The sequence below is a fragment of the Symphodus melops genome (assembly GCF_947650265.1).
Source record: "Symphodus melops genome assembly, chromosome: 18".
In the NCBI taxonomy this organism is placed as follows: domain Eukaryota; kingdom Metazoa; phylum Chordata; class Actinopteri; order Labriformes; family Labridae; genus Symphodus; species Symphodus melops.
This window is the reverse complement of record NC_136708.1, coordinates 277,586-300,260: the sequence shown is the minus strand read 5'-3', so window position 1 is coordinate 300,260 and position 22,675 is coordinate 277,586. Positions and strand designations below refer to the sequence as shown.

The window sequence follows — 22,675 nt, the reverse complement described above, 5'->3', positions numbered from 1 at the left end:
GATATCAAATTAGCAGAGTGTTGAAATGATCTATAGAGTTACTGATTCACACCCTGTTGATAGGAAGTGCCAGACATCAGGTGAATGTCCACCTGCAGGAGGGGGGCAGGGCCTGTAGGAAGCACAAGGGGTGTTAATAACACACCTGCTGACAGGAGGACATCCTAAAGGACAGCTGAGAGACCTGCACACATCAACACCCACTTCAGAAAACGCCTAAACATTACACAGTGCATTCTGGGTAAAAAGCTCTCCTGCTTGGTCAGGAAGGGCAGTTAGTAAAGTAAGGGGTAGTTATAACAGCTGTTGGGCTGGGGTTGGGGTAGTTAGTACAGTAAAGGGGTAGTTATAAACAGCTGTTGGGCCTGGGGTTGGGGTAGTTAGTACAGTAAGGGGTAGTTATAACAGCTGTTGGGCTGGGGTTGGGGTAGTTAGTACAGTAAGGGGTAGTTATAACACCTGTTGGGCTGGGGTTGGGGTAGTTAGTACAGTAAGGGGTAGTTATAACAGCTGTTGGGCTGGGGTTGGGGTAGTTAGTACAGTAAGGGGTAGTTATAAACAGCTGTTGGGCTGGGGTTGGGGTAGTTAGTACAGTAAGGGGTAGTTATAACACATGTTGGGCTGGGGTTGGGGCAGTTAGTACAGTAAGGGGTAGTTATAACACCTGTTGGGCTGGGGTTGGGGTAGTTAGTACAGTAAGGGGTAGTTATAACAGCTGTTGGGCTGGGGTTGGGGTAGTTAGTACAGTAAGGGGTAGTTATAACAGCTGTTGGGCTGGGGTTGGGGTAGTTAGTACAGTAAGGGGTAGTTATAACAGCTGTTGGGCTGGGGTTGGGGTAGTTAGTACAGTAAGGGGTAGTTATAACAGCTGTTGGGCTGGGGTAGTTAGTACAGTAAGGGGTAGTTATAACACCTGTTGGGCTGGGGTTGGGGTAGTTAGTACAGTAAGGGGTAGTTATAACACCTGTTGGGCTGGGGTTGGGGTAGTTAGTACAGTAAGGGGTAGTTATAACACCTGTTGGGCTGGGGTTGGGGTAGTTAGTACAGTAAGGGGTAGTTATAACACCTGTTGGGCTGGGGTTGGGGTAGTTAGTACAGTAAGGGGTAGTTATAACACCTGTTGGGCTGGGGTTGGGGCAGTTAGTACAGTAAGGGGTAGTTATAACACCTGTTGGGCTGGGGTTGGGGTAGTTAGTACAGTAAGGGGTAGTTATAACAGCTGTTGGGCTGGGGTTGGGGTAGTTAGTACAGTAAGGGGTAGTTATAACAGCTGTTGGGCTGGGGTTGGGGTAGTTAGTACAGTAAGGGGTAGTTATAACAGCTGTTGGGCTGGGGTAGTTAGTACAGTAAGGGGTAGTTATAACACCTGTTGGGCTGGGGTTGGGGTAGTTAGTACAGTAAGGGGTAGTTATAACACCTGTTGGGCTGGGGTTGGGGTAGTTAGTACAGTAAGGGGTAGTTATAACACCTGTTGGGCTGGGGTTGGGGTAGTTAGTACAGTAAGGGGTAGTTATAACACCTGTTGGGCTGGGGTTGGGGTAGTTAGTACAGTAAGGGGTAGTTATAACACCTGTTGGGCTGGGGTTGGGGCAGTTAGTACAGTAAGGGGTAGTTATAACACCTGTTGGGCTGGGGTTGGGGTAGTTAGTACAGTAAGGGGTAGTTATAACACTTGTTGGGCTGGGGTTGGGGTAGTTAGTACAGTAAGGGGTAGTTATAACACCTGTTGGGCTGGGGTTGGGGTAGTTAGTACAGTAAGGGGTAGTTATAACACTTGTTGGGCTGGGGTTGGGGCAGTTAGTACAGTAAGGGGTAGTTATATCACTTGTTGGGCTGGGGTTGGGGTAGTTAGGACAGTAAGGGGTAGTTATAACACCTGTTGGGCTGGGGTTGGGGCAGTTAGTACAGTAAGGGGTAGTTATAACACTTGTTGGGCTGGGGTTGGGGCAGTTAGTACAGTAAGGGGTAGTTATAACACTTGTTGGGCTGGGGTTGGGGTAGTTAGTACAGTAAGGGGTAGTTATAACACCTGTTGGGCTGGGGTTGGGGTAGTTAGTACAGTAAGGGGTAGTTATAACACCTGTTGGGCTGGGGTTGGGGTAGTTAGTACAGTAAGGGGTAGTTATAACACCTGTTGGGCTGGGGTTGGGGTAGTTAGTACAGTAAGGGGTAGTTATAACACCTGTTGGGCTGGGGTTGGGGCAGTTAGTACAGTAAGGGGTAGTTATAACACCTGTTGGGCTGGGGTTGGGGCAGTTAGTACAGTAAGGGGTAGTTATAACACCTGTTGGGCTGGGGTTGGGGCAGTTAGTACAGTAAGGGGTAGTTATAACACTTGTTGGGCTGGGGTTGGGGTAGTTAGTACAGTAAGGGGTAGTTATAACACATGTTGGGCTGGGGTTGGGGCAGTTAGTACAGTAAGGGGTAGTTATAACACATGTTGGGCTGGGGTTGGGGTAGTTAGTACAGTAAGGGGTAGTTATAACAGCTGTTGGGCTGGGGTTGGGGTAGTTAGTACAGTAAGGGGTAGTTATAACAGCTGTTGGGCTGGGGTTGGGGTAGTTAGTACAGTAAGGGGTAGTTATAACAGCTGTTGGGCTGGGGTAGTTAGTACAGTAAGGGGTAGTTATAACACTTGTTGGGCTGGGGTTGGGGTAGTTAGTACAGTAAGGGGTAGTTATAACACCTGTTGGGCTGGGGTTGGGGTAGTTAGTACAGTAAGGGGTAGTTATAACACCTGTTGGGCTGGGGTTGGGGTAGTTAGTACAGTAAGGGGTAGTTATAACACCTGTTGGGCTGGGGTTGGGGTAGTTAGTGCAGTAAGGGGTAGTTATAACACCTGTTGGGCTGGGGTTGGGGTAGTTAGTACAGTAAGGGGTAGTTATAACACCTGTTGGGCTGGGGTTGGGGTAGTTAGTACAGTAAGGGGTAGTTATAACACCTGTTGGGCTGGGGTTGGGGTAGTTAGTACAGTAAGGGGTAGTTATAACACCTATTGGGCTGGGGTTGGGGTAGTTAGTACAGTAAGGGGTAGTTATAACACCTGTTGGGCTGGGGTTGGGGTAGTTAGTACAGTAAGGGGTAGTTATAACACTTGTTGGGCTGGGGTTGGGGCAGTTAGTACAGTAAGGGGTATTTATAACACCTGTTGGGCTGGGGTTGGGGTAGTTAGTACAGTAAGGGGTAGTTATAACACTTGTTGGGCTGGGGTTGGGGTAGTTAGTACAGTAAGGGGTAGTTATAACACATGTTGGGCTGGGGTTGGGGTAGTTAGTACAGTAAGGGGTAGTTATAACACCTGTTGGGCTGGGGTTGGGGTAGTTAGTACAGTAAGGGGTAGTTATAACACTTGTTGGGCTGGGGTTGGGGCAGTTAGTACAGTAAGGGGTAGTTATAACACTTGTTGGGCTGGGGTTGGGGTAGTTAGGACAGTAAGGGGTAGTTATAACACCTGTTGGGCTGGGGTTGGGGCAGTTAGTACAGTAAGGGGTAGTTATAACACTTGTTGGGCTGGGGTTGGGGTAGTTAGTACAGTAAGGGGTAGTTATAACACCTGTTGGGCTGGGGTTGGGGCAGTTAGTACAGTAAGGGGTAGTTATAACACTTGTTGGGCTGGGGTTGGGGTAGTTAGTACAGTAAGGGGTAGTTATAACACCTGTTGGGCTGGGGTTGGGGCAGTTAGTACAGTAAGGGGTAGTTATAACACTTGTTGGGCTGGGGTTGGGGTAGTTAGTACAGTAAGGGGTAGTTATAACACTTGTTGGGCTGGGGTTGGGGCAGTTAGTACAGTAAGGGGTAGTAAAAAAAACCTGTAGGGGCAGTTGTAACCGTATGGGGCGGTTATAACAGTATAGCCCCGTTTCCACCGAGCGGTTCGGATCGGTTCGTCTCAGTTCGTCTCGGTACAGCGTGCATTTTGCGGCGTTTCCACAGATTAATCCCGGGAAAGATTCCCAAATAACCGATCCGTACCGTCCCACTTTTTGGGACCCTTCCGTTGGGGGGCCAAGAATGTGGAGCCGACCAACACTGCAGTCCTCTGATTGGTTGAAAGAATGGTCACTTCCTGTGTTAGGTGGTGGGCGTGTTTAAAGCATTGATTGTTAGCGTGTGTATTTGTCCTCGCCGCTCACAGCCTTCTCTGAAACAAAGCTGGATTGAGTTCTTGTAATAAAGAGTCACATGACAGTGACAGAGGAGATGACCTGCTGGATGTCTCCAGCGTTGGTTTGGTTTGTGGAGCGTTTTTCTCCTTTGTTGAATTTATTAGTTAGCTGTTAGCGGCTAGCTGTTAGCTGCTATCATGTGATGCTACTGGCAGTTGTAACAGTATGTAACGGTATGGGGCAGTTGTAACGGTATGGGGCAGTTGTAACAGTATGTAACGGTATGGGGCAGTTGTAACAGTATGTAACGGTATGGGGCAGTTGTAACAGTATGTAACGGTATGGGGCAGTTGTAACAGTATGTAACGGTATGGGGCAGTTGTAACGGTATGTAACGGTATGGGGCAGTTGTAACAGTATGTAACGTATGGGGCAGTTGTAACAGTATGTAACGGTATGGGGCAGTTGTAACAGTATGTAACGGTATGGGGCAGTTGTAACAGTATGTAACGGTATGGGGCAGTTGTAACAGTATGTAACGGTATGGGGCAGTTGTAACAGTATGTAACGGTATGGGGCAGTTGTAACAGTATGTAACGGTATGGGGCAGTTGTAACAGTATGTAACAGTATGGGGCAGTTGTAACAGTATGTAACGGTATGGGGCAGTTGTAACAGTATGCCTTTATATCTTTACTATGTGTAGTCCAACAGAATGACAACGTCAATAAAAGAGCAGAGAACAACATACTGTTCAATGAACTGCACAGAGATGGTGGCTTGCACAGAGATGGTGGCGTGCACAGAGATGGTGGCGTGCACAGAGATGGTGGCTTGCACAGAGATGGTGGCGTGCACAGAGATGGTGGCGTGCACAGAGATGGTGGCGTGCACAGAGATGGTGGCGTGCACAGAGATGGTGGCGTGCACAGAGATGGTGGCGTGCACCTTGCATGCACCGAGTGGCAGGAACAGTATAGAAACCAAAAACCCTCGGGGGTCTGGCAGAAGAAACTGAGGGGGAAGTCTGCTTGCGTTCACATATTGTGGGTACGTTAAGTATTCAGACCCTTTAAATGTTTCACTCTTTGTTTTATTGCAGCCGTTTGATAAAATCCAAAAAGTTCATTTTATTTCTCATTAATAAACTCAGCAACCCATCCTGACAAAAACAAACGAGAAAAAAACAAAACAAAACAGAAATGCAGAAATGTTTGCAAATGTATTAAAAAAGAAAAGCTGTGTTATCACATGGTCTGAATCCTTTCTGTATATCGCCCCCCCATAGTGAAAAGGGTTAAAACAGTAGGAGGCAGTTTAACACTACCGGGCAGGTAACCATAGTATCTGTATAAAAGACTTACCTGTCGATACAGGCAACCGTCTGACATTTTTGTTGAGCTTTGGTGTGGCAAGGGGTGGAGTCTGAGGTTTGGGTGGGAGAAGGTGATTGGCTGGCTGCTGTCATTGGGAGTGGAGCAGTGGAGGCGGAGCTCATTAGAATAACAGGACTTGCTAAAAGAGCAAAGAAAAGAGAATTAAAGGCAGAAACTGGACCAAGCAGAATGAACTAATCATTGCCCACTGCAGGTCAACGCCTGGGAAGCTACCTCAGTCTTCTATTGCACCATTTCAACTTACACCTTGACCCAGAGGGGATACAAAGTCATTGGTTTGCAAGTCCTCAAGTCCAGAGTCAAGTCCCAAGTAATGATGGGCAAGTCTTGAGTCGAGTCAAAAGTCTTAACCTTTGAATTTCGAGTCCTCAACAAGTCATTAGCGCTCTTTATTAAAATAAAATAATCTGTTTTAGTTACACAAATCATGATTGCTATTTATATAATTTTATTTAGCCTATTTCTTAAAATATAATAACAGTACCAGTGTTACAGACGCTGTTTTTTTGTCTGCTAAATTCTGTTTCTGAATCTGATTTGGATCATTTCAGATCAAGTCAGGAAATTGTAAAATATATTTTTTGCTGTCATTTTTTAGTTTGTTTTAACTTAGTAGAGGCCATGCCACCCTTCCTCCTCTGTTTGAACAGTGTGTGCAGACCCTAACCCTAACCCAGACTGCAGCAGGCTGAGAACATGAGTCCACTGTTTGAACAGTGTGTGCAGACCCTAACCCTAACCCAGACTGCAGCAGGCTGAGAACATGAGTCCACTGTTTGAACAGTGTGTGCAGACCCTAACCCTAACCCAGACTGCAGCAGGCTGAGAACATGAGTCCACTGTTTGAACAGTGTGTGCAGACCCTAACCCTAACCCAGACTGCAGCAGGCTGAGAACATGAGTCCACTGTTTGAAGGTGCCGACTGTTGATATGCAGACACAGTTTGACCATGTCGGCTCCTGAACACAAAGACTTGGTCCTTACCATGCATCAGATCATGTGTGTGTGTGTGTGTGTGTGTGTGTGTGTGTGTGTGTGTGTGTGTGTGTGTGTGTGTGTGTGTGTGTGTGTGTGTGAGCTCGTGCTAAAAGATGCAGGCAGCAGAGGAGCAGCAGCGAGAAGCTGCAGGTTCACTAAACTCACGTAAAAGTCATCATATTTATAAAAAACACTTGATATGAAAAGCGTAGTGTTTTTAATATATCCCATAATATTCTGAGCACTGTTGATTATATTTTCAGTGTCAAACTCTGTGATCCCGTCAGTGTTTTACACATCGCAGAAATCAAAGGGACCTAAAATAACACATTCAAACCTCAAGTATTGTCGAGTCATTAGGCTCAAGTCCAAATGAAGTCACGAGTCATTGGTGTCCAAGTCGAGTCCAAAGTCATCAAATCCATGACTCGAGTCCAAGTCATGTGACTGGAGTCCACACCTCTGCTTTGACCTGTTACCTGCTGGAGAGGAGCTGCTGGGCCTTGGCTGTGTCTCGTTCTCCAGCAGGATGGAGTTGAAGAACGTGGTGGGGGAGAGCGGCGTGTCTGCTGGTGTAGCTCCGCCTTCAAGCACAGGAACCGCCTCCTCATCCGGGCTGGACGGCTCCTGCTTCACACCTGATTGGCTTTTTCTGCGTGAGAAACAGGATGGGCTGTTAAAAAAAATAGTGTCTGCATTTTTCATGACAAACTAAAATATTTACTGTATAAACTGAAAACATCTTCAGGATTTAGTATTCCTGTGATTCACTGAACTAATATCTAGTTGTATAACCCAGGTATTCCAGCCCACCATGATTTGACCACATACTGCATTTTGCCTCAGGAACCGCATTTTTGATGTCACCCCACAAGTTTTCTACTGGGCTCAGGTCTGGGGATTGGCCTGGCCACTCCATAAGTTCAATTTTGTTGGACTGGAACCTAGATGCTGCTCTCTTACTGGTTTGTTTGGGGTCATTGTCTTGTTGAAACAACCATTTCAACATCAGGTAACATAACCTCTTAAAATATTTTAATATGGGCAAACTGATCCATGTTCCCTGGTGTTGGGTCCAGCCAGGATGACAAAGTTCAGGCTGTGTCATTTTGGAGAACCATGACAAAAGACTCTTTATCCCAGCATGCCTTGCAGGTACTCCCAGAATGCTTTGCCACACCTAACACATAGGTGTGAAGTTTGGGAGGGATAAAACTGGTTGTCTCCCCTTGTTCTTCCTCTTCCACACGTTATCTGGAGACGTCCAGAGATACAACTCTGCTTCCTGTTTCAACACGATTCTCTTTGTTTAAAAGTTTTGGCGCGCAGCTAACCCAAAGGCCTTGAAGCATACCGACATCCTGAATTCCGAGCTTAGATCATCCATTTGAACGCATCTCTAAGAAGAGCGTCTTATTTCTCCCGTAGTAAAACGGTATTGAGAGAGATCGTAAGGATTACGTCTCGTTCCGTCCTTTAAAGAAAGGACATCCACGGAGATCACCTCGCTCGACGGAGGACACCACGGCTCTGTTCATCCTCTGGGACGCGCCGCCATCAACATACAACTGCAGGGAGACGCTAGAGACCGTCCCGAGGACCCTTTGCTTCTTTCATCAACCGTGGACAAAACGGTTCCAAGTGAGGCTTAGCTAGGTCTGGGCAGTTAGATATAGAGAGTGTGTTTAATAACTGAGTTATTATTGTGAAACGGTGATAATATTTGCTTGGTGTTTGACCGCTGTGTCTTAGGTTTTATAAAACCTCTTTTGTTTTCTTTATTGGTGCCGCTGCGTCCCGTGTGTTTCTCTGTGAACTCTCGCGTCATAACCGGGTAATAGACTCATCATCAGAAAGACTAGTGTGAACGCCGTCTGATACAAATCCGGCCGCTGGCTTCTGGTAGTGAAGTTAACTATGCTCTGAGTTGTGTGTGAGTTCCAGGCTGAGATTGAGCTTTCAGGGTGCGCTGTTCTCTCTCTCTCCCTTTAGAGACACACTCACACGCGCACACGCACACACACACACACACACACACACACGCTTGTTTGTTTATGTTTGTCTCTGTAGTTTAGTTTATAATAGTTGTTTGTTTGATTGAGTTTCATTAAATTCGTTAAATAAATTCTGTTATAATTTAAAGAGCAGTTGTTTGTGATTACTGTGTATTTGCATTGTGACTTAGGCTGGGTGAAAGGGCTTTGTGTTCGGATTTCACACCTTTAATTAAATACAGATTATTAATTATTGATGATATTGGTATTTAAATAAGTCATTTTGAGACTATTTGTAATATTTTAGTTCTCTGATTTCAGAGTGGTGCCTCAAGGTTCATTAAACTCAGTTTATGAAACTGAGTTTAATAAACTACATCAATAATTAAATAAATTATTAATGTTAATTTGACAACTGAATTTTACATCATAAAACCCAACCTAATTGTTGGTCATGTATTCGCTCCTGAAAACCCCAACACTGGTATGTGATAAACAGGACCGACACCATAGTAAGAGTAACACCCCCATATCATGATGCTTGCAGCACCAGAGTGTACTAAGGGGCGGCTGTTGGTAGAGTCGTCGTCCCTCAATTGGAAGGTCGAGGGTTCGATCCCCAGCCCCTGCGAGAAAGACACTTAACCCCAAATTGCTGGAATTAATTTGGATGGTCCACATAACCAGCCATCAGTGTGAATGGGTAGGTGTGATCTGCGGTGTAAAAAGCGCTTTTGGTAAAGTAGTCGGAAGACTAGAAAAGCGCTATATAAGCTCAAGTCCATTTACTACAGAGTTTAAAAGGATAAAAGGGTAGTTAAAAACACATCAAACGGAGACTTCCGGTTGTGAGATGTAAGGAGAGGACGCACTCAGGAGGGCTCCTGGTTCACCTTTTGCTACTTTCTTATCTGGCCAAACTTTCTCTGCGCTGCAGGGAAGTTAGCATTGTTTGCAGTTAGCAACCCGTCGACATCTACCAAAGTTTAGACGACACCCGAAGAACCCTCAACTGCGGCTCCCATTACTATGGACCAACTGTCTGCAGAATTTGCCAAACAGAGGACCTCTCTCTCTGGGATGACGTCTCATTCTTGATCCAAGAAGCTATTAAACCGCTACAGGCCTCACTGGATTCACTACAAACAACAATGAGCTCTTTCCAAAAATGCCTTACGTCCGTGGAGTCTGTAGCCAGGGAAAATTTTGAACGTATAGCAGCAGCAGAGTCGACCATCACGGAGCTTCAAACCCAAAACCAATCTCTTTTGGACAGACTGGACAACCTTGAGAACCGATCACGGAGAACCAATCTCCGTATAATAAATATCCCTGAAGGCAGCGAGGACGGTAAAGACCCAGTTAAGTTCATGTCAGAGTTATTGATGCAAGCCACGGGACCCGACCTCTAGAATCGGTCACAGGAGATCCCCCCGCACGTTCGTGGTCTGTTTCTCCAAATTCCAACAAAAGGAGGCTGCCCTGCGCTGGGCCAGAAACCACGAGTTGAAATATCAAGACACCACTATACGGCTGTATCAGGATGTCAGCACGGCACTCGCTAAGAAACGAGCCACATTCAGTGTGAAACAAGCTCTGTACCAGAAGAACGTCAAGTTTCACCTGTTATATCCGGCCCGGCTGCGTGTCATCTACCGGGACGACGTGCTGACTTTCGACTCGCCTGATGAAGCTCAGAAGTTCTACGATGTGAAGTTCGGTAAAGAGTAGATTTTTTTTTTCTTTTTGGACTGGACTGGACTGGACCGGAGGGTGTGTTCCAACTACCGGGGAATCACACTCCTCAGCCTCCCTGGGAAAGTCTATTCCAGGGTTCTGGAGAGGAGGATCCGGCTGTTTGTCGAACCTCGGATTCAAGAGGAACAATGTGGTTTTCGTCCTGGCCGTGGAACACTGGACCAGCTCTACACTCTCCAGCGGGTGCTCGAGGGTTCATGGGAGTTTGCCCAACCAGTCCACATGTGCTTTGTGGATCTGGAGAAGGCATTCATGCTTCTCACCTGTGCGCCGACGTGAGTGGCCGCACATCCAGTAGCTCCGTCCCTGTCGTACTCGTCTGATATGTTATTCGTTTGTTGTGGCTCTGTGCCAACTTCTACTTTTATAGTTTTTATAGTACTATACTATATAGTTTTTTATAGTACACCTTCAGTGTATAACTTTATGTATCCTACGGATACTTTTTCGTGCTTTTGTGGAAATAGCAGCGGAAAACTTTCTTATTCAAGGGAGACGCTGCTCTCGCTCCGGTCAGCGGGACAAGCCGGCATCGTTCACCCGATACCAGAGGAGCTGAGGCGGCGGTACAGAGGCTGTCGAGCCGGGGCTATGCTAAAGGCTAAGCTAGCGGCTAAGCGATGGAGGTACAAGCCCTCGGTTCCGGTGATAGTTATGAGGAACGTAAACTGTCTAATCAACAAGACAGATGAGCTGGCTGCTCTCGTGAGGAACAACCGGACATTTAGAGAGTGCAGTTTAATGTGCCTCACAGAAACCTGGCTGACTCAAAACACCCCGGACGCTAATGTGGATCTACCGGGCTTTACTACAGTGAGAGCGGACAGAGACACGAAACGCAGCGGCAAGCGGAAAGGAGGAGGACTCGCGCTGTTTATTAACAACAGATGGTGCCACCATGGACATGTTACTGTGAAGGAGGCAACGTGCAGCAAAGACATCGAGCTGCTGGCGGTGGGTCTTCGTCCTTACTACATGCCGAGGGAGTTCTCTCACGCCATTGTTGTTGTTGTTTATGTTCCACCCCGTGCACACGTCGAGACTGCGTGTGACGTCATCCACGCGACCACCTCAAGATTACAAACGCTGCACCCGGATGCTTTCATTGCCATCTCAGGGGACTTTAACCATGTTACATTGAACTCCACACTACCGGACTTTCACCAGTTTGTAAGCTGTCCCACCAGGAAGAACAGGACAATAGACCTCCTGTATGCAAACGTGAAGGACGCCTACACTGCCACCCCGTTACCACCTCTGAAGTAAGTCCGATCACAACCTGGTCCTACTCAAACCTCAGTACAAGACTAAGATCCAGAGACAACCGGTAACAACACGCACCTTTAGAAAGTGGTCTCCCGAGGCAGAGGAGGCTCTCAGAGACTGTTTTGAGACCACTGACTGGAGTGCCCTGCAAGAGACCCATGGTGATGACATTGAGGGGGTCACACACTGCACAACTGACTACATGAACTTCTGTATGGACGTTGTGGTTCCCACTAAAACTGTGCGCTGCTTCCCGAATAACAAGCCCTGGATCACCAGCGATGTCAAGGAGATCCTTAACAGGAAGAAAAGGGCATTCAAGGAGGGAGACCAGGCAGAGCTGAAGCGTGTGCAGGGGGAACTCAAGGTTAGACTCCGAGAGGCAAAGGAGGAGTACAGAAGGAAGGTAGAACAGAAGCTGCAGCGGAACAACATGAGGGAGGTCTGGGAGGGCATGAAAACCATCACAGGCTGCAAGAAGAAAAACAACAACGCAGAAGACGGGGACCCTGAGAGAGCAAACCAGCTCAACTTGTTTTTTAACAGGTTTGACAGCCCCGTCGCTGCAGCCGGTGCCTGTCCCCCCAGCACCCCTCTACACACCCCCCCTCCCCCCCGCTCACTCCCCCCAACACCTCCACAAGGACAAACTCATTCTCCAGTGACAATCCATCCCCCCTCCCCCCCACCATCACCAGAGACCAGGTGAGCAAGGAGCTGAAGAGACTCCGCCCCAGGAAGGCAGCAGGCCTGGACAAGGTGTGTCCCAGGATGCTAAAGGCCTGCTCTGCTGAGCTGGGGGAGCCACTTCAGCACATCTTCAACATGAGCCTGCGGCTCGGGAAGGTTCCTGTGCTCTGGAAGACCTCGTGCCTCACCCCAGTCCCCAAGAAGAAAAACCCCAGTGAGCCAGGCGACTTCAGACCAATCGCTCTGACATCCCACGTTATGAAGACCTTCGAACGGCTGCTGCTCCAACACCTCAGACCCCAGGTCCAACACGCACAGGATCCCCTGCAGTTTGCATACCAGGCAAAGGTGGGCGTGGACGATGCCATCCTCTATCTTCTACACAGGGCTTACTCTCATCTGGACAAAGGGAGCAGCGTGATGAGAATCATGTTCTTTGATTTCTCAAGCGCTTTCGACACCATCCATCCCCTCCTACTGAGAGACAAGCTGACCGAGATGAGGGTGGACTCGCACCTGGTGAGGTGGATCACAGACTACCTCACAGAGAGACCGCAGTAGGTCAGACTGAAGGACTGCACATCTGACACTGTGGTCAGCAGCACCCGGAGCACCACAGGGGACTGTGCTCTCCCCTGTCCTGTTCACCCTGTACACCTCGGACTTCCAGTATAACTCTGAGCTCTGCCACATGCAGAAATACTCGGACGACACTGCGATAGTTGCTTGTGTCAGGGATGGACAGGAGGAGGAGTACAGGAGCCTGATCGAGGACTTTGTGACGTGGTGCAGTGCCAACCATCTGCAGCTAAACACCTCCAAGACCAAGGAGATGGTGGTGGACTTCCGAAGGAACAAACCACATCTAGAACCTGTTTCCATCGGGGGGGTCAGGACCTACGGGTACCTGGGGCTGCAGCTGGATGACAAGCTGGACTGGTCGCCTAACATGGACACTACCTGCAGGAAGGGACAGAGCCGTCTGTACTTCCTGAGAAGGCTGGGGTCCTTCAACATCTGCAAGAAGCTGCTGCAGATGTTCTACCAGTCTGTGGTGTCCAGCGTCCTCTTCTACGCCGTGGTGTGCTGGGGAGGAAGCTGCAAGAAGAGGGACGCAGCACGCCTGGACAGACTGGTGAGGAGGGCCGGCTCTGTGGGGGGTACAGAGCTGGACTCACTGGTAAGGAGGCTCTATGGTGGGCACAGAGCTGGACTCACTGGTGACAGTGGCAGAGAGGAGGTCTCTGGACAAAATGCTCTCCATCATGGACAACACACACCACCCTCTGCACAGCACCTTCATCGGGCAGAGGAGCATGTTCAGCGACAGACTGCTCTCACAGTTGTGCTCCACGGACAGACTCAAGAACTCTTTTGTCCCCCTATAGGCCATAAGACTGTACAACACTTCACTGTCACGACAGGGAAGAAGCGCACGGTGAACCCTGGACTCTTTTTTTTTTCCACTTTTTCTCATTCCTCATCTGCACTGTTGACCTCAGAGTCAGCCCCCAGTTTGGACACTTTAATGCATATTGATAGTCACCTTACTGAGCACTGGTCACTTTAATGATAATCACTCTAATCATGTCTGGTTTCATCCTACTGTTGTGTTATGCTACATCTGTAATGGTTGACATGATCACCCTAATTAGGTCAAGTTTCACCATATTGTCTTGGACACCTAATGCTAATCACTGCTCCTTTATGTTGGTGAGCCAATTTACATTCTTGCATTGACTGTTTAATGACTGTACTCACACCTCTGGCACTACCTCAAACACCTCTGTACATGCACATGGAACTAGTTTCTAGAAGGTCAGCACTTTGTTTCTAAGGTTCCTTAACTGTTTACAGGTCTCTTTTAATCAGCACATGTGTTTCTCTCCTCACAGGTTATGTACATTATACTATATAAGTTTAAGTCTAATTGCTAATGCTAACTGCACAGGTTTAACCTGTAATTATATTTACTCTTAGTCACATAGGGGCTGCTAAATCTTGTTTGGGGGATTATTGTATAGAGAGGGGGGAGGGGAGGGGGGACAGCGGGTGTGTATTGTAACTAATGTCTTGTGTCCTGCCTGTCTGTATACTGCTACTGGATGCCTTGAATTTCCCTCGGGATCAATAAAGTATCTATCTATCTATCTATCTATCTATCTATCTATCTATCTATTCGACCGTGTCCCTCGTGGCGCCCTGTGGGGGGTGCTCTGGGAGTATGGGGTTCGGGGCCCTTTGCTAAGGGCGGTCCGGTCCTTGTACGACCGGAGCAGGAGTATGGTTCGCATTGCCGGCAGTAAGTCGGACCTGTTCCCGGTGCGGGTTGGCCTCCGGATCGGTGCGGCGTCTGCAGTCATGCGGTCGCTGTATCGGTCCGTCATAGTGAAGAAGGAGCTAAGCCGAAAGGCGAAGCTCTCGATTTACCGGTCGATCTTCGTTCCTACCCTCACCTATGGTCATGAGCTTTGGGTCATGACTGAAAGAATCTCGGATACAAGCGGCTGAAATGGACTTCCTCCGTAGGGTGGCTGGGCGCACCCTTAGAGATAGGGGGAGGAGCTCGGTCACCAGGGAGGAGCTCGGAGTAGAGCCGTTACTCCTTCACATCGAGAGGAGTAAGTAAAGGTGGTTCGTGGCATCTGGTCCGGATGCCCCCTTGGACGCCTCCCTTGGGAGGTGTTCCGGGCATGTCCCTCCGGGAGGAGGCCTCGAGGTAGACCCAGGACACGCTGGGGAGACTATGTCTCTCGGCTGGCTTGGGAACGCCTCGGGGTCCCACCGGAAGAGCTGGAGGAGGTGTCTGGGGTGAGGGAAGTCTGGGTGTCTCTGCTTAGACTGCTGCCCCGAGAGCCGGCCCCGGATAAGAATCAGAAAATGGATGGATGGATGGATGTACTGCACGGAGACGCCAAATCTCCTGAACGTAATTAATGTCCTTATCGCTTGATCCTGTTCTATCAGCACCCCTCTGATTTAAGGTATGAACACTGACTGCTGTTACCACTGGACTAGTTTCAGGTACAAGCATTTATCGATAAAATCCCCATTATACATGCAATCCATATGCGTTTTCAGTCGTATGTTCCTATATGTTTGATCTGTTCTAGAGATGTGAGTTCTTTAAAAAATTCTCCAACAAATTATCTAGAATCCTACTCGACATGTTCAATGATTCTCTATCCCGTGGATTGCTGCCACAAACACTGACTGAAGCATCGATAACCCTCCTGCTAAAACCAGGCAAAGTTAACACTGAATGTGGCTCATATCGACCCATTTCTCTCCAAAACAGTGATCTGAAGATTTTGGCCAAGGCTCTAGCCTTGCGTCTGGAAATCACAATGCATGATGTGATATCTGAAGCTCAAACTGGTTTTATTTTAGGACGTCACTCATTTACAAATATCCGTCGACTCTTAAATATTATCCACTCTCCTGCGTCCAGTGCGGTACCCGAGGTGGCTATCACACTGGACGCAGAGAAAGCTTTTGATAGGGTCGAGTGGGAATATTTATTTGCATGCATAAAAAAATGTGGATATGGCCCTAATTTTATCTCGTGGATAAATCTCCTATACTCCTCACCCAAAGCTTCTGTAATAACAAACGCTAAACAGTCACAATATTTCCACCTGTCAAGGAGGACATGTCAGGGTTGCCCCATCAGTCCACTACTGTTCGCTCTGGTCATAGAGCCCTTATCCATTGCTCTTAAAACATCTCCATCAATAAATGGAATTCATACAGCGGGAGAGGAGCATAAATTATCTCTACACGCAGATGATTTATTAATATATGTATCAGACCCTGTTTTGAGCATACCTCATATTGTCTGTGTTTTGGAGGAATTTGGCACTTTTTCAGGATATAAACTGAACTTTAGTAAGAGTGAATGTTACCCTATTAATGACCTAGCTCTTAAAATACAAGACGGCGTCTTGCCGTTTCATATGTCCAGTAATGGCTTTAGATACCTGGGCATTAATCATGCAGAGCCTCCATCAGGAAAACTATAGTCCTCTATTTGAGAAAGTTAAATTAGATCTGACAAAATGGAAAACATTCAATTTGTCATTAGCGGGAAAAGTGAACTATCAAAATGAGTGTGCTTCCCAAATTCCTATATCTATTTCAATGTATTCCTCTCTATCTTCCAAAATCTTTCTTTAAATCTATTGATAGGGCTTTCATCTCATTCATATGGAATGGCAGGAGACCTAGAATACGATTAGATCTACTACAGAGGCCCAAATTGCAGGGTGGCTTAGCTCTTCCAAATCTCCTCCACCACTATTGGACCACAAATGTTCAAAAAATCCTTGATTGGCTCCACGCTCCTGATACAGACTGGTGCCGCTTTGAGGCCACATCCTGTATCTCAACATCTCTTGATGCCCTGGTTACGTCCTGTCTATTTTTAATTTTACTAACAATCCAATTGTCATAAATACAGTCAAAATATAGGTCCAACTTAGACAGAGCTTCGGGTTCAATAATTTTCAGTCCTATATGCAATAATCATTCATTCCCCCCAGCTCGATTAGACTCTGAATTTTCTCTATGGCAAAGACAAGGCATTTTTAAATCTAAAGATATGTATATAAATGGTCGATTTGCTAGTTTTGAAGAATTATTAAATAATTTGACCTTCCATGATCCAGCTTATTTTGGTATTTCCAAGTCCGCCACTTTCTCCAACACAGTGACCTCAACTTTCCGGGATTACCTTCACGTTCAGGTGTAGACGATATGTTAGACTTTTCTTTTAACAAAAAAAGACTAATTTCAAGGATTACTGACTGTATAAGTTCTCTTGTAAACAACACCCTTGTAAAAATCAGAGAGGACTGGGTGAGTGAACTGGGGGAGGACATGGAGGAGGACATGTGGAATAGCGCCCTGCAAAGAGTAAATGACAGCTCCTCATGTGTAAAGCTAAGCATAATACAGTCCAAGGTTGTGCACCGTGCTCACTTCTCCAAAGCTGTCTAAAATATACCCTAATGTCACTGCAAGATGTGATAGATGTAATAACGCCCCAGCCGACTTAACCCACATGTTTTGGTCATGCCCAGTTTTAGCTCCCTATGAGTCCACTATCTTTGAAACACTTTCAAAGGCACTTAATAATGATATGCAACCCAGTGCAGCAGCAGCTATATTCGGTGTTATAGACAGTAGACATGATACAATACCAAAAGGACATGAAAATATAATCGCTTTTACAACGTTGCTTGAGAGTACTTCTGCATTGAAAATCCAGAAAACCGCCTAAAGTATCTATGTGGTTAAGTGACCTCATACAGTTCATACAGTTGGAAAAGATAAAATACTCTCTCAGAGGTTCTAGAGATAAATTCTTCTCCACCTGGGATCCGGTGTTGACATATTTGGATAGACTTAAAGTTCTGCCTAATACAACCTAGCAGCAACTCCTGTACTCCTCCTCGTGCAAGTCTCAGTATGTCCGCTCAATAACAACACTGGGTATGATATTCATTTATTTCTCTTCTATTATTCCGTATTTATTTTTTCACCTTAAATGGATTTTATGTTTGTTGGATATGAAAGTGTCAGATGTTGTATTCTCTTTATGCTAATCTAGGTGAGTGTTCTCCATATTTTTAAAAAAAAATTTCAGGTAGGTACGAGGGTGGGACGGGTGGGCGTTTAAGTTCACTGTGTGTGTGTGTGTATATGTATAAAAAAAAAAGAAAATGGAAATGTCAGAGACGGTACATACTTGTTATACTCTCATCTCTGTAATCATTTCTAAATAAAAATACATTATATTATAATATTCAAAAAAAAAACATCAAACATAAAAAGCAAAAAGTTACAGGAAGGCTGTTGCGAGGTTCCTCTCCCCCTCCCTCTGCTGTGTTCCTTCCTCCTGCAGGTGTGTGAGTGGCAGGGGGTGTGGCCTCCACTCAGTGGACGAAGCACACCTGATTTCAATCTCATCGTCTCCTCCATAAAAGCCTGGCCTGCACGACCAGATAATTCTGTCTCAGTGGGTCGAGTCATTGTTGCTGCCAGTAAATTGTTTAGAAGTGGATTTTTGTGCCTTCCTTTTTGATGCTGTGGACTGATCTTGTTTTCTCTCGTTTCTAGTTTTCGCTGGTTGCCTCCGGTTTGTTCTCCTCGTTCGGAGCTCCCTGCCTGCTCTTTTTGTTTTTACCCCGCCTAAAAATTACATTTACTTTGTTAAAACCATTTTGTTGTCCGCCTAACAACAACGTAACAGCTGTGAAGTGAAGTCTGTGGCTTTCATCAGTCCACAAAATGTCTCCATTTGACTTCAGGCCAGTCGATGGATCCTCCTCAGCACGTCTTGTTTTTAATAGTGTGACTTTGCAGAGTTTCACACAGACGTCTTCTCATGGTCACAGTACTCACTCTTTGATCACCTGCAGCTGATCATTGGCCGAGTCTTTGCTGCTCTTCAGTCCGTCTTCTTCTTTCTTTCACGTCTCTCTCATCGTGCTCTCCATTTTAAAGCACTGGAACTCATTCAAGCTGTTCGTCTGAACGATGTCTGGAACGACCTTTGTGTTTTAAAGAGTAATAACGTGCTGCTTCATCCTGAAGGAATACTGAACGACCACGAGGGTTCAGTCTACTGAACGACCACGAGGGTTCAGTCTACTGAACGACCACGAGGGTTCAGTCTACTGAACGACCACGAGGGTTCAGACTAATGAACGACCACGAGGGTTCAGTCTACTGAACGACCACGAGGGTTCAGTCTACTGAACGACCACGAGGGTTCAGACTACTGAACGACCACGAGGGTTCAGTCTAATGAACGACCACGAGGGTTCAGACTAATGAACGACCACGAGGGTTCAGTCTACTGAACGACCACGAGGGTTCAGACTAATTAACGACCACGAGGGTTCAGTCTACTGAACGACCACGAGGGTTCAGTCTAATGAACGACCACGAGGGTTCAGACTAATGAACGACCACGAGGGTTCAGACCGTTGAACGACCACGAGGGTTCAGACTCACTGAACGACCACGAGGGTTCAGTCTACTGAACGACCACGAGGGTTCAGACCGCTGAACGACCACGAGGGTTCAGTCTACTGAACGACCACGAGGGTTCAGTCTACTGAACGACCACGAGGGTTCAGTCTACTGAACGACCACGAGGGTTCAGACTACTGAACGACTACGAGGGTTCAGTCTACTGAACGACCACGAGGGTTCAGTCTACTGAACGACCACGAGGGTTCAGACCGCTGAACGACCACGAGGGTTCAGACCGCTGAACGACCACGAGGGTTCAGACCGCTGAACGACCACGAGCATGTGTTTCATGAATGTTGACTGCTAAATGTTTTCCTCTCCAACCAGAGACTGATCTGGTTGGTCATGTTGGACTGTTATTATTTTGAACACAACTGGACTTTTTAAAGAGTCTGAATGACATGAAAAAGTTTGAATACTAGATTTTATGAAGTATTTTAGTTCTTTATTCAATTTACCGGTCAGTTCCAGTTGGCTTATTATTACCATTAATATATAATCATTAATATTTGCTGCTCATAGGTGAGATGGGTCCATCACCTGTCCTCAGCTAGATCTGTAAGGTGGTACCTAACCCCATCTTCACTCATTCTTTCATGTTCTTTTGCTGATAAATACACAATGTTATTGGTTCTTACCCTGCTTCTGTCCAATCATTGACCATATCCTGTGCAGTGGGCGTGGCTAAATCTGTGATGTCGGATATGACTGGTCCGGAAGTCATCGGGGAGGTGGCTGAGAACAAGCTGGCTGCTGCCTGACAACACAAACAGAGGTGTGTGTTTTCATCAATGATGGGACGTCAACCTCTTCAGCATGACTGGCTGCTTTAAACAACAAATCAATGAAGGCTCCGCCCCCTCCCTACAGGTCTGTTTTTTGACTCAGACTGACACTTCGTAAAAAACTCCATGTATTTATAAATTCTCATTTTCTAACATTTAAAATGCATAACTTCCAAAAATCAAAAAGCAGGCTCATCAGTTTCTGCTCTAAACGAACCCTGAAGCTGCTTCAGTCACGACTCAACTCCCTCAAACGTCTCATTTATTTTACTAAATGAGACTGAAGACAAATCAGGGTTGAAACATTTAATTTTTCATGAAAACACAAACACTTGTTTGGGCGAGCGGGGCTACAAATCTGCTTGTTAGTATGGAACGACCACGAGGGTTCAGTCTACTGAACGACCACGAGGGTTCAGTCTACTGAACAACTACGAGGGTTCAGACTACTGAACGACCACGAGGGTTCAGACTACTGAACGACCACGAGGGTTCAGTCTAATGAACGACCACGAGGGTTCAGACTACTGAACGACCACGAGGGTTCAGTCTACTGAACGACCACGAGGGTTCAGTCTACTGAACGACCACGAGGGTTCAGACTACTGAACGACCACGAGGGTTCAGACTACTGAACGACCACGAGGGTTCAGACTCACTGAACGACCACGAGGGTTCAGTCTACTGAACGACCACGAGGGTTCAGACTACTGAACGACCACGAGGGTTCAGACTACTGAACGACCACGAGGGTTCAGACTACTGAACGACTACGAGGGTTCAGACTACTGAACGACCACGAGGGTTCAGACTACTGAACGTCTACGAGGGTTCAGACTACTGAACGACCACGAGGGTTCAGTCTACTGAACGACCACGAGGGTTCAGACTACTGAACGACCACGAGGGTTCAGACTACTGAACGACCACGAGGGTTCAGTCTACTGAACGTCTACGAGGGTTCAGACTACTGAACGTCTACGAGGGTTCAGACTACTGAACGACCACGAGGGTTCAGACTACTGAACGTCTACGAGGGTTCAGACTACTGAACGACCACGAGGGTTCAGACTCACTGAACGTCTACGAGGGTTCAGACTACTGAACGACTACGAGGGTTCAGACTACTGAACGACTACGAGGGTTCAGACTACTGAACGACCACGAGGGTTCAGACCGCTGAACGACCACGAGGGTTCAGACTCACTGAACGACCACGAGGGTTCAGACTCACTGAACGACCACGAGGGTTCAGACTCACTGAACGACCACGAGGGTTCAGACTCACTGAACGTCTACGAGGGTTCAGACTACTGAACGACTACGAGGGTTCAGACTACTGAACGACTACAAGGGTTCAGACTACTGAACGTCTACGAGGGTTCAGACTACTGAACGACCACGAGGGTTCAGACTCACTGAACGACCACGAGGGTTCAGACTCACTGAACGACTACGAGGGTTCAGACTCACTGAACGACTACGAGGGTTCAGACTACTGAACGACTACGAGGGTTCAGTCTACTGAACGTCTACGAGGGTTCAGACTACTGAACGTCTACGAGGGTTCAGTCTACTGAACGTCTACGAGGGTTCAGACCGCTGAACGACCACGAGGGTTCAGACTACTGAACGACTACGAGGGTTCAGACTACTGAACGACTACGAGGGTTCAGACTACTGAACGACCACGAGGGTTCAGACTACTGAACGTCTACGAGGGTTCAGACCGCTGAACGACCACGAGGGTTCAGACTACTGAACGACCACGAGGGTTCAGACTACTGAACGACCACGAGGGTTCAGACTACTGAACGACTACGAGGGTTCAGACTACTGAACGACCACGAGGGTTCAGACTACTGAACGTCTACGAGGGTTCAGACTACTGAACGACCACGAGGGTTCAGTCTACTGAACGACCACGAGGGTTCAGACTACTGAACGACCACGAGGGTTCAGACTACTGAACGACCACGAGGGTTCAGTCTACTGAACGTCTACGAGGGTTCAGACTACTGAACGTCTACGAGGGTTCAGACTACTGAACGACCACGAGGGTTCAGACTACTGAACGTCTACGAGGGTTCAGACTACTGAACGACCACGAGGGTTCAGACTCACTGAACGACCACGAGGGTTCAGACTCACTGAACGTCTACGAGGGTTCAGACTACTGAACGACTACGAGGGTTCAGACTACTGAACGACTACGAGGGTTCAGACTACTGAACGACCACGAGGGTTCAGACCGCTGAACGACCACGAGGGTTCAGACTCACTGAACGACCACGAGGGTTCAGACTCACTGAACGACCACGAGGGTTCAGACTCACTGAACGACCACGAGGGTTCAGACTCACTGAACGTCTACGAGGGTTCAGACTACTGAACGACTACGAGGGTTCAGACTACTGAACGACTACAAGGGTTCAGACTACTGAACGTCTACGAGGGTTCAGACTACTGAACGACCACGAGGGTTCAGACTCACTGAACGACCACGAGGGTTCAGACTCACTGAACGACTACGAGGGTTCAGACTCACTGAACGACTACGAGGGTTCAGACTACTGAACGACTACGAGGGTTCAGTCTACTGAACGTCTACGAGGGTTCAGACCGCTGAACGACCACGAGGGTTCAGACTACTGAACGAC

The 22,675-nt window shown here is 47.3% G+C and overlaps 1 protein-coding gene across 1 annotated transcript in view; it reads right to left on the bottom strand.

The window, feature by feature from the left end:
• Positions 1-30: 30 nt before the first annotated feature.
• The window catches only part of hsf1 (heat shock transcription factor 1), a gene marked incomplete at its 3' end in the record, with an annotated part of 38,758 nt that continues 16,113 nt past the window's right edge, over positions 31-22,675 (bottom strand). The window contains exons 8-11 of the mRNA XM_079368852.1: positions 19,869-19,987; positions 6,961-7,133; positions 5,470-5,620; positions 31-112 (exon numbers count right to left, since the gene is read on the bottom strand). Of these exons, the coding sequence (XP_079224978.1) occupies positions 31-112; positions 5,470-5,620; positions 6,961-7,133; positions 19,869-19,987 (525 nt within the window). The remainder of the gene's footprint in view (positions 113-5,469; positions 5,621-6,960; positions 7,134-19,868; positions 19,988-22,675) is intronic.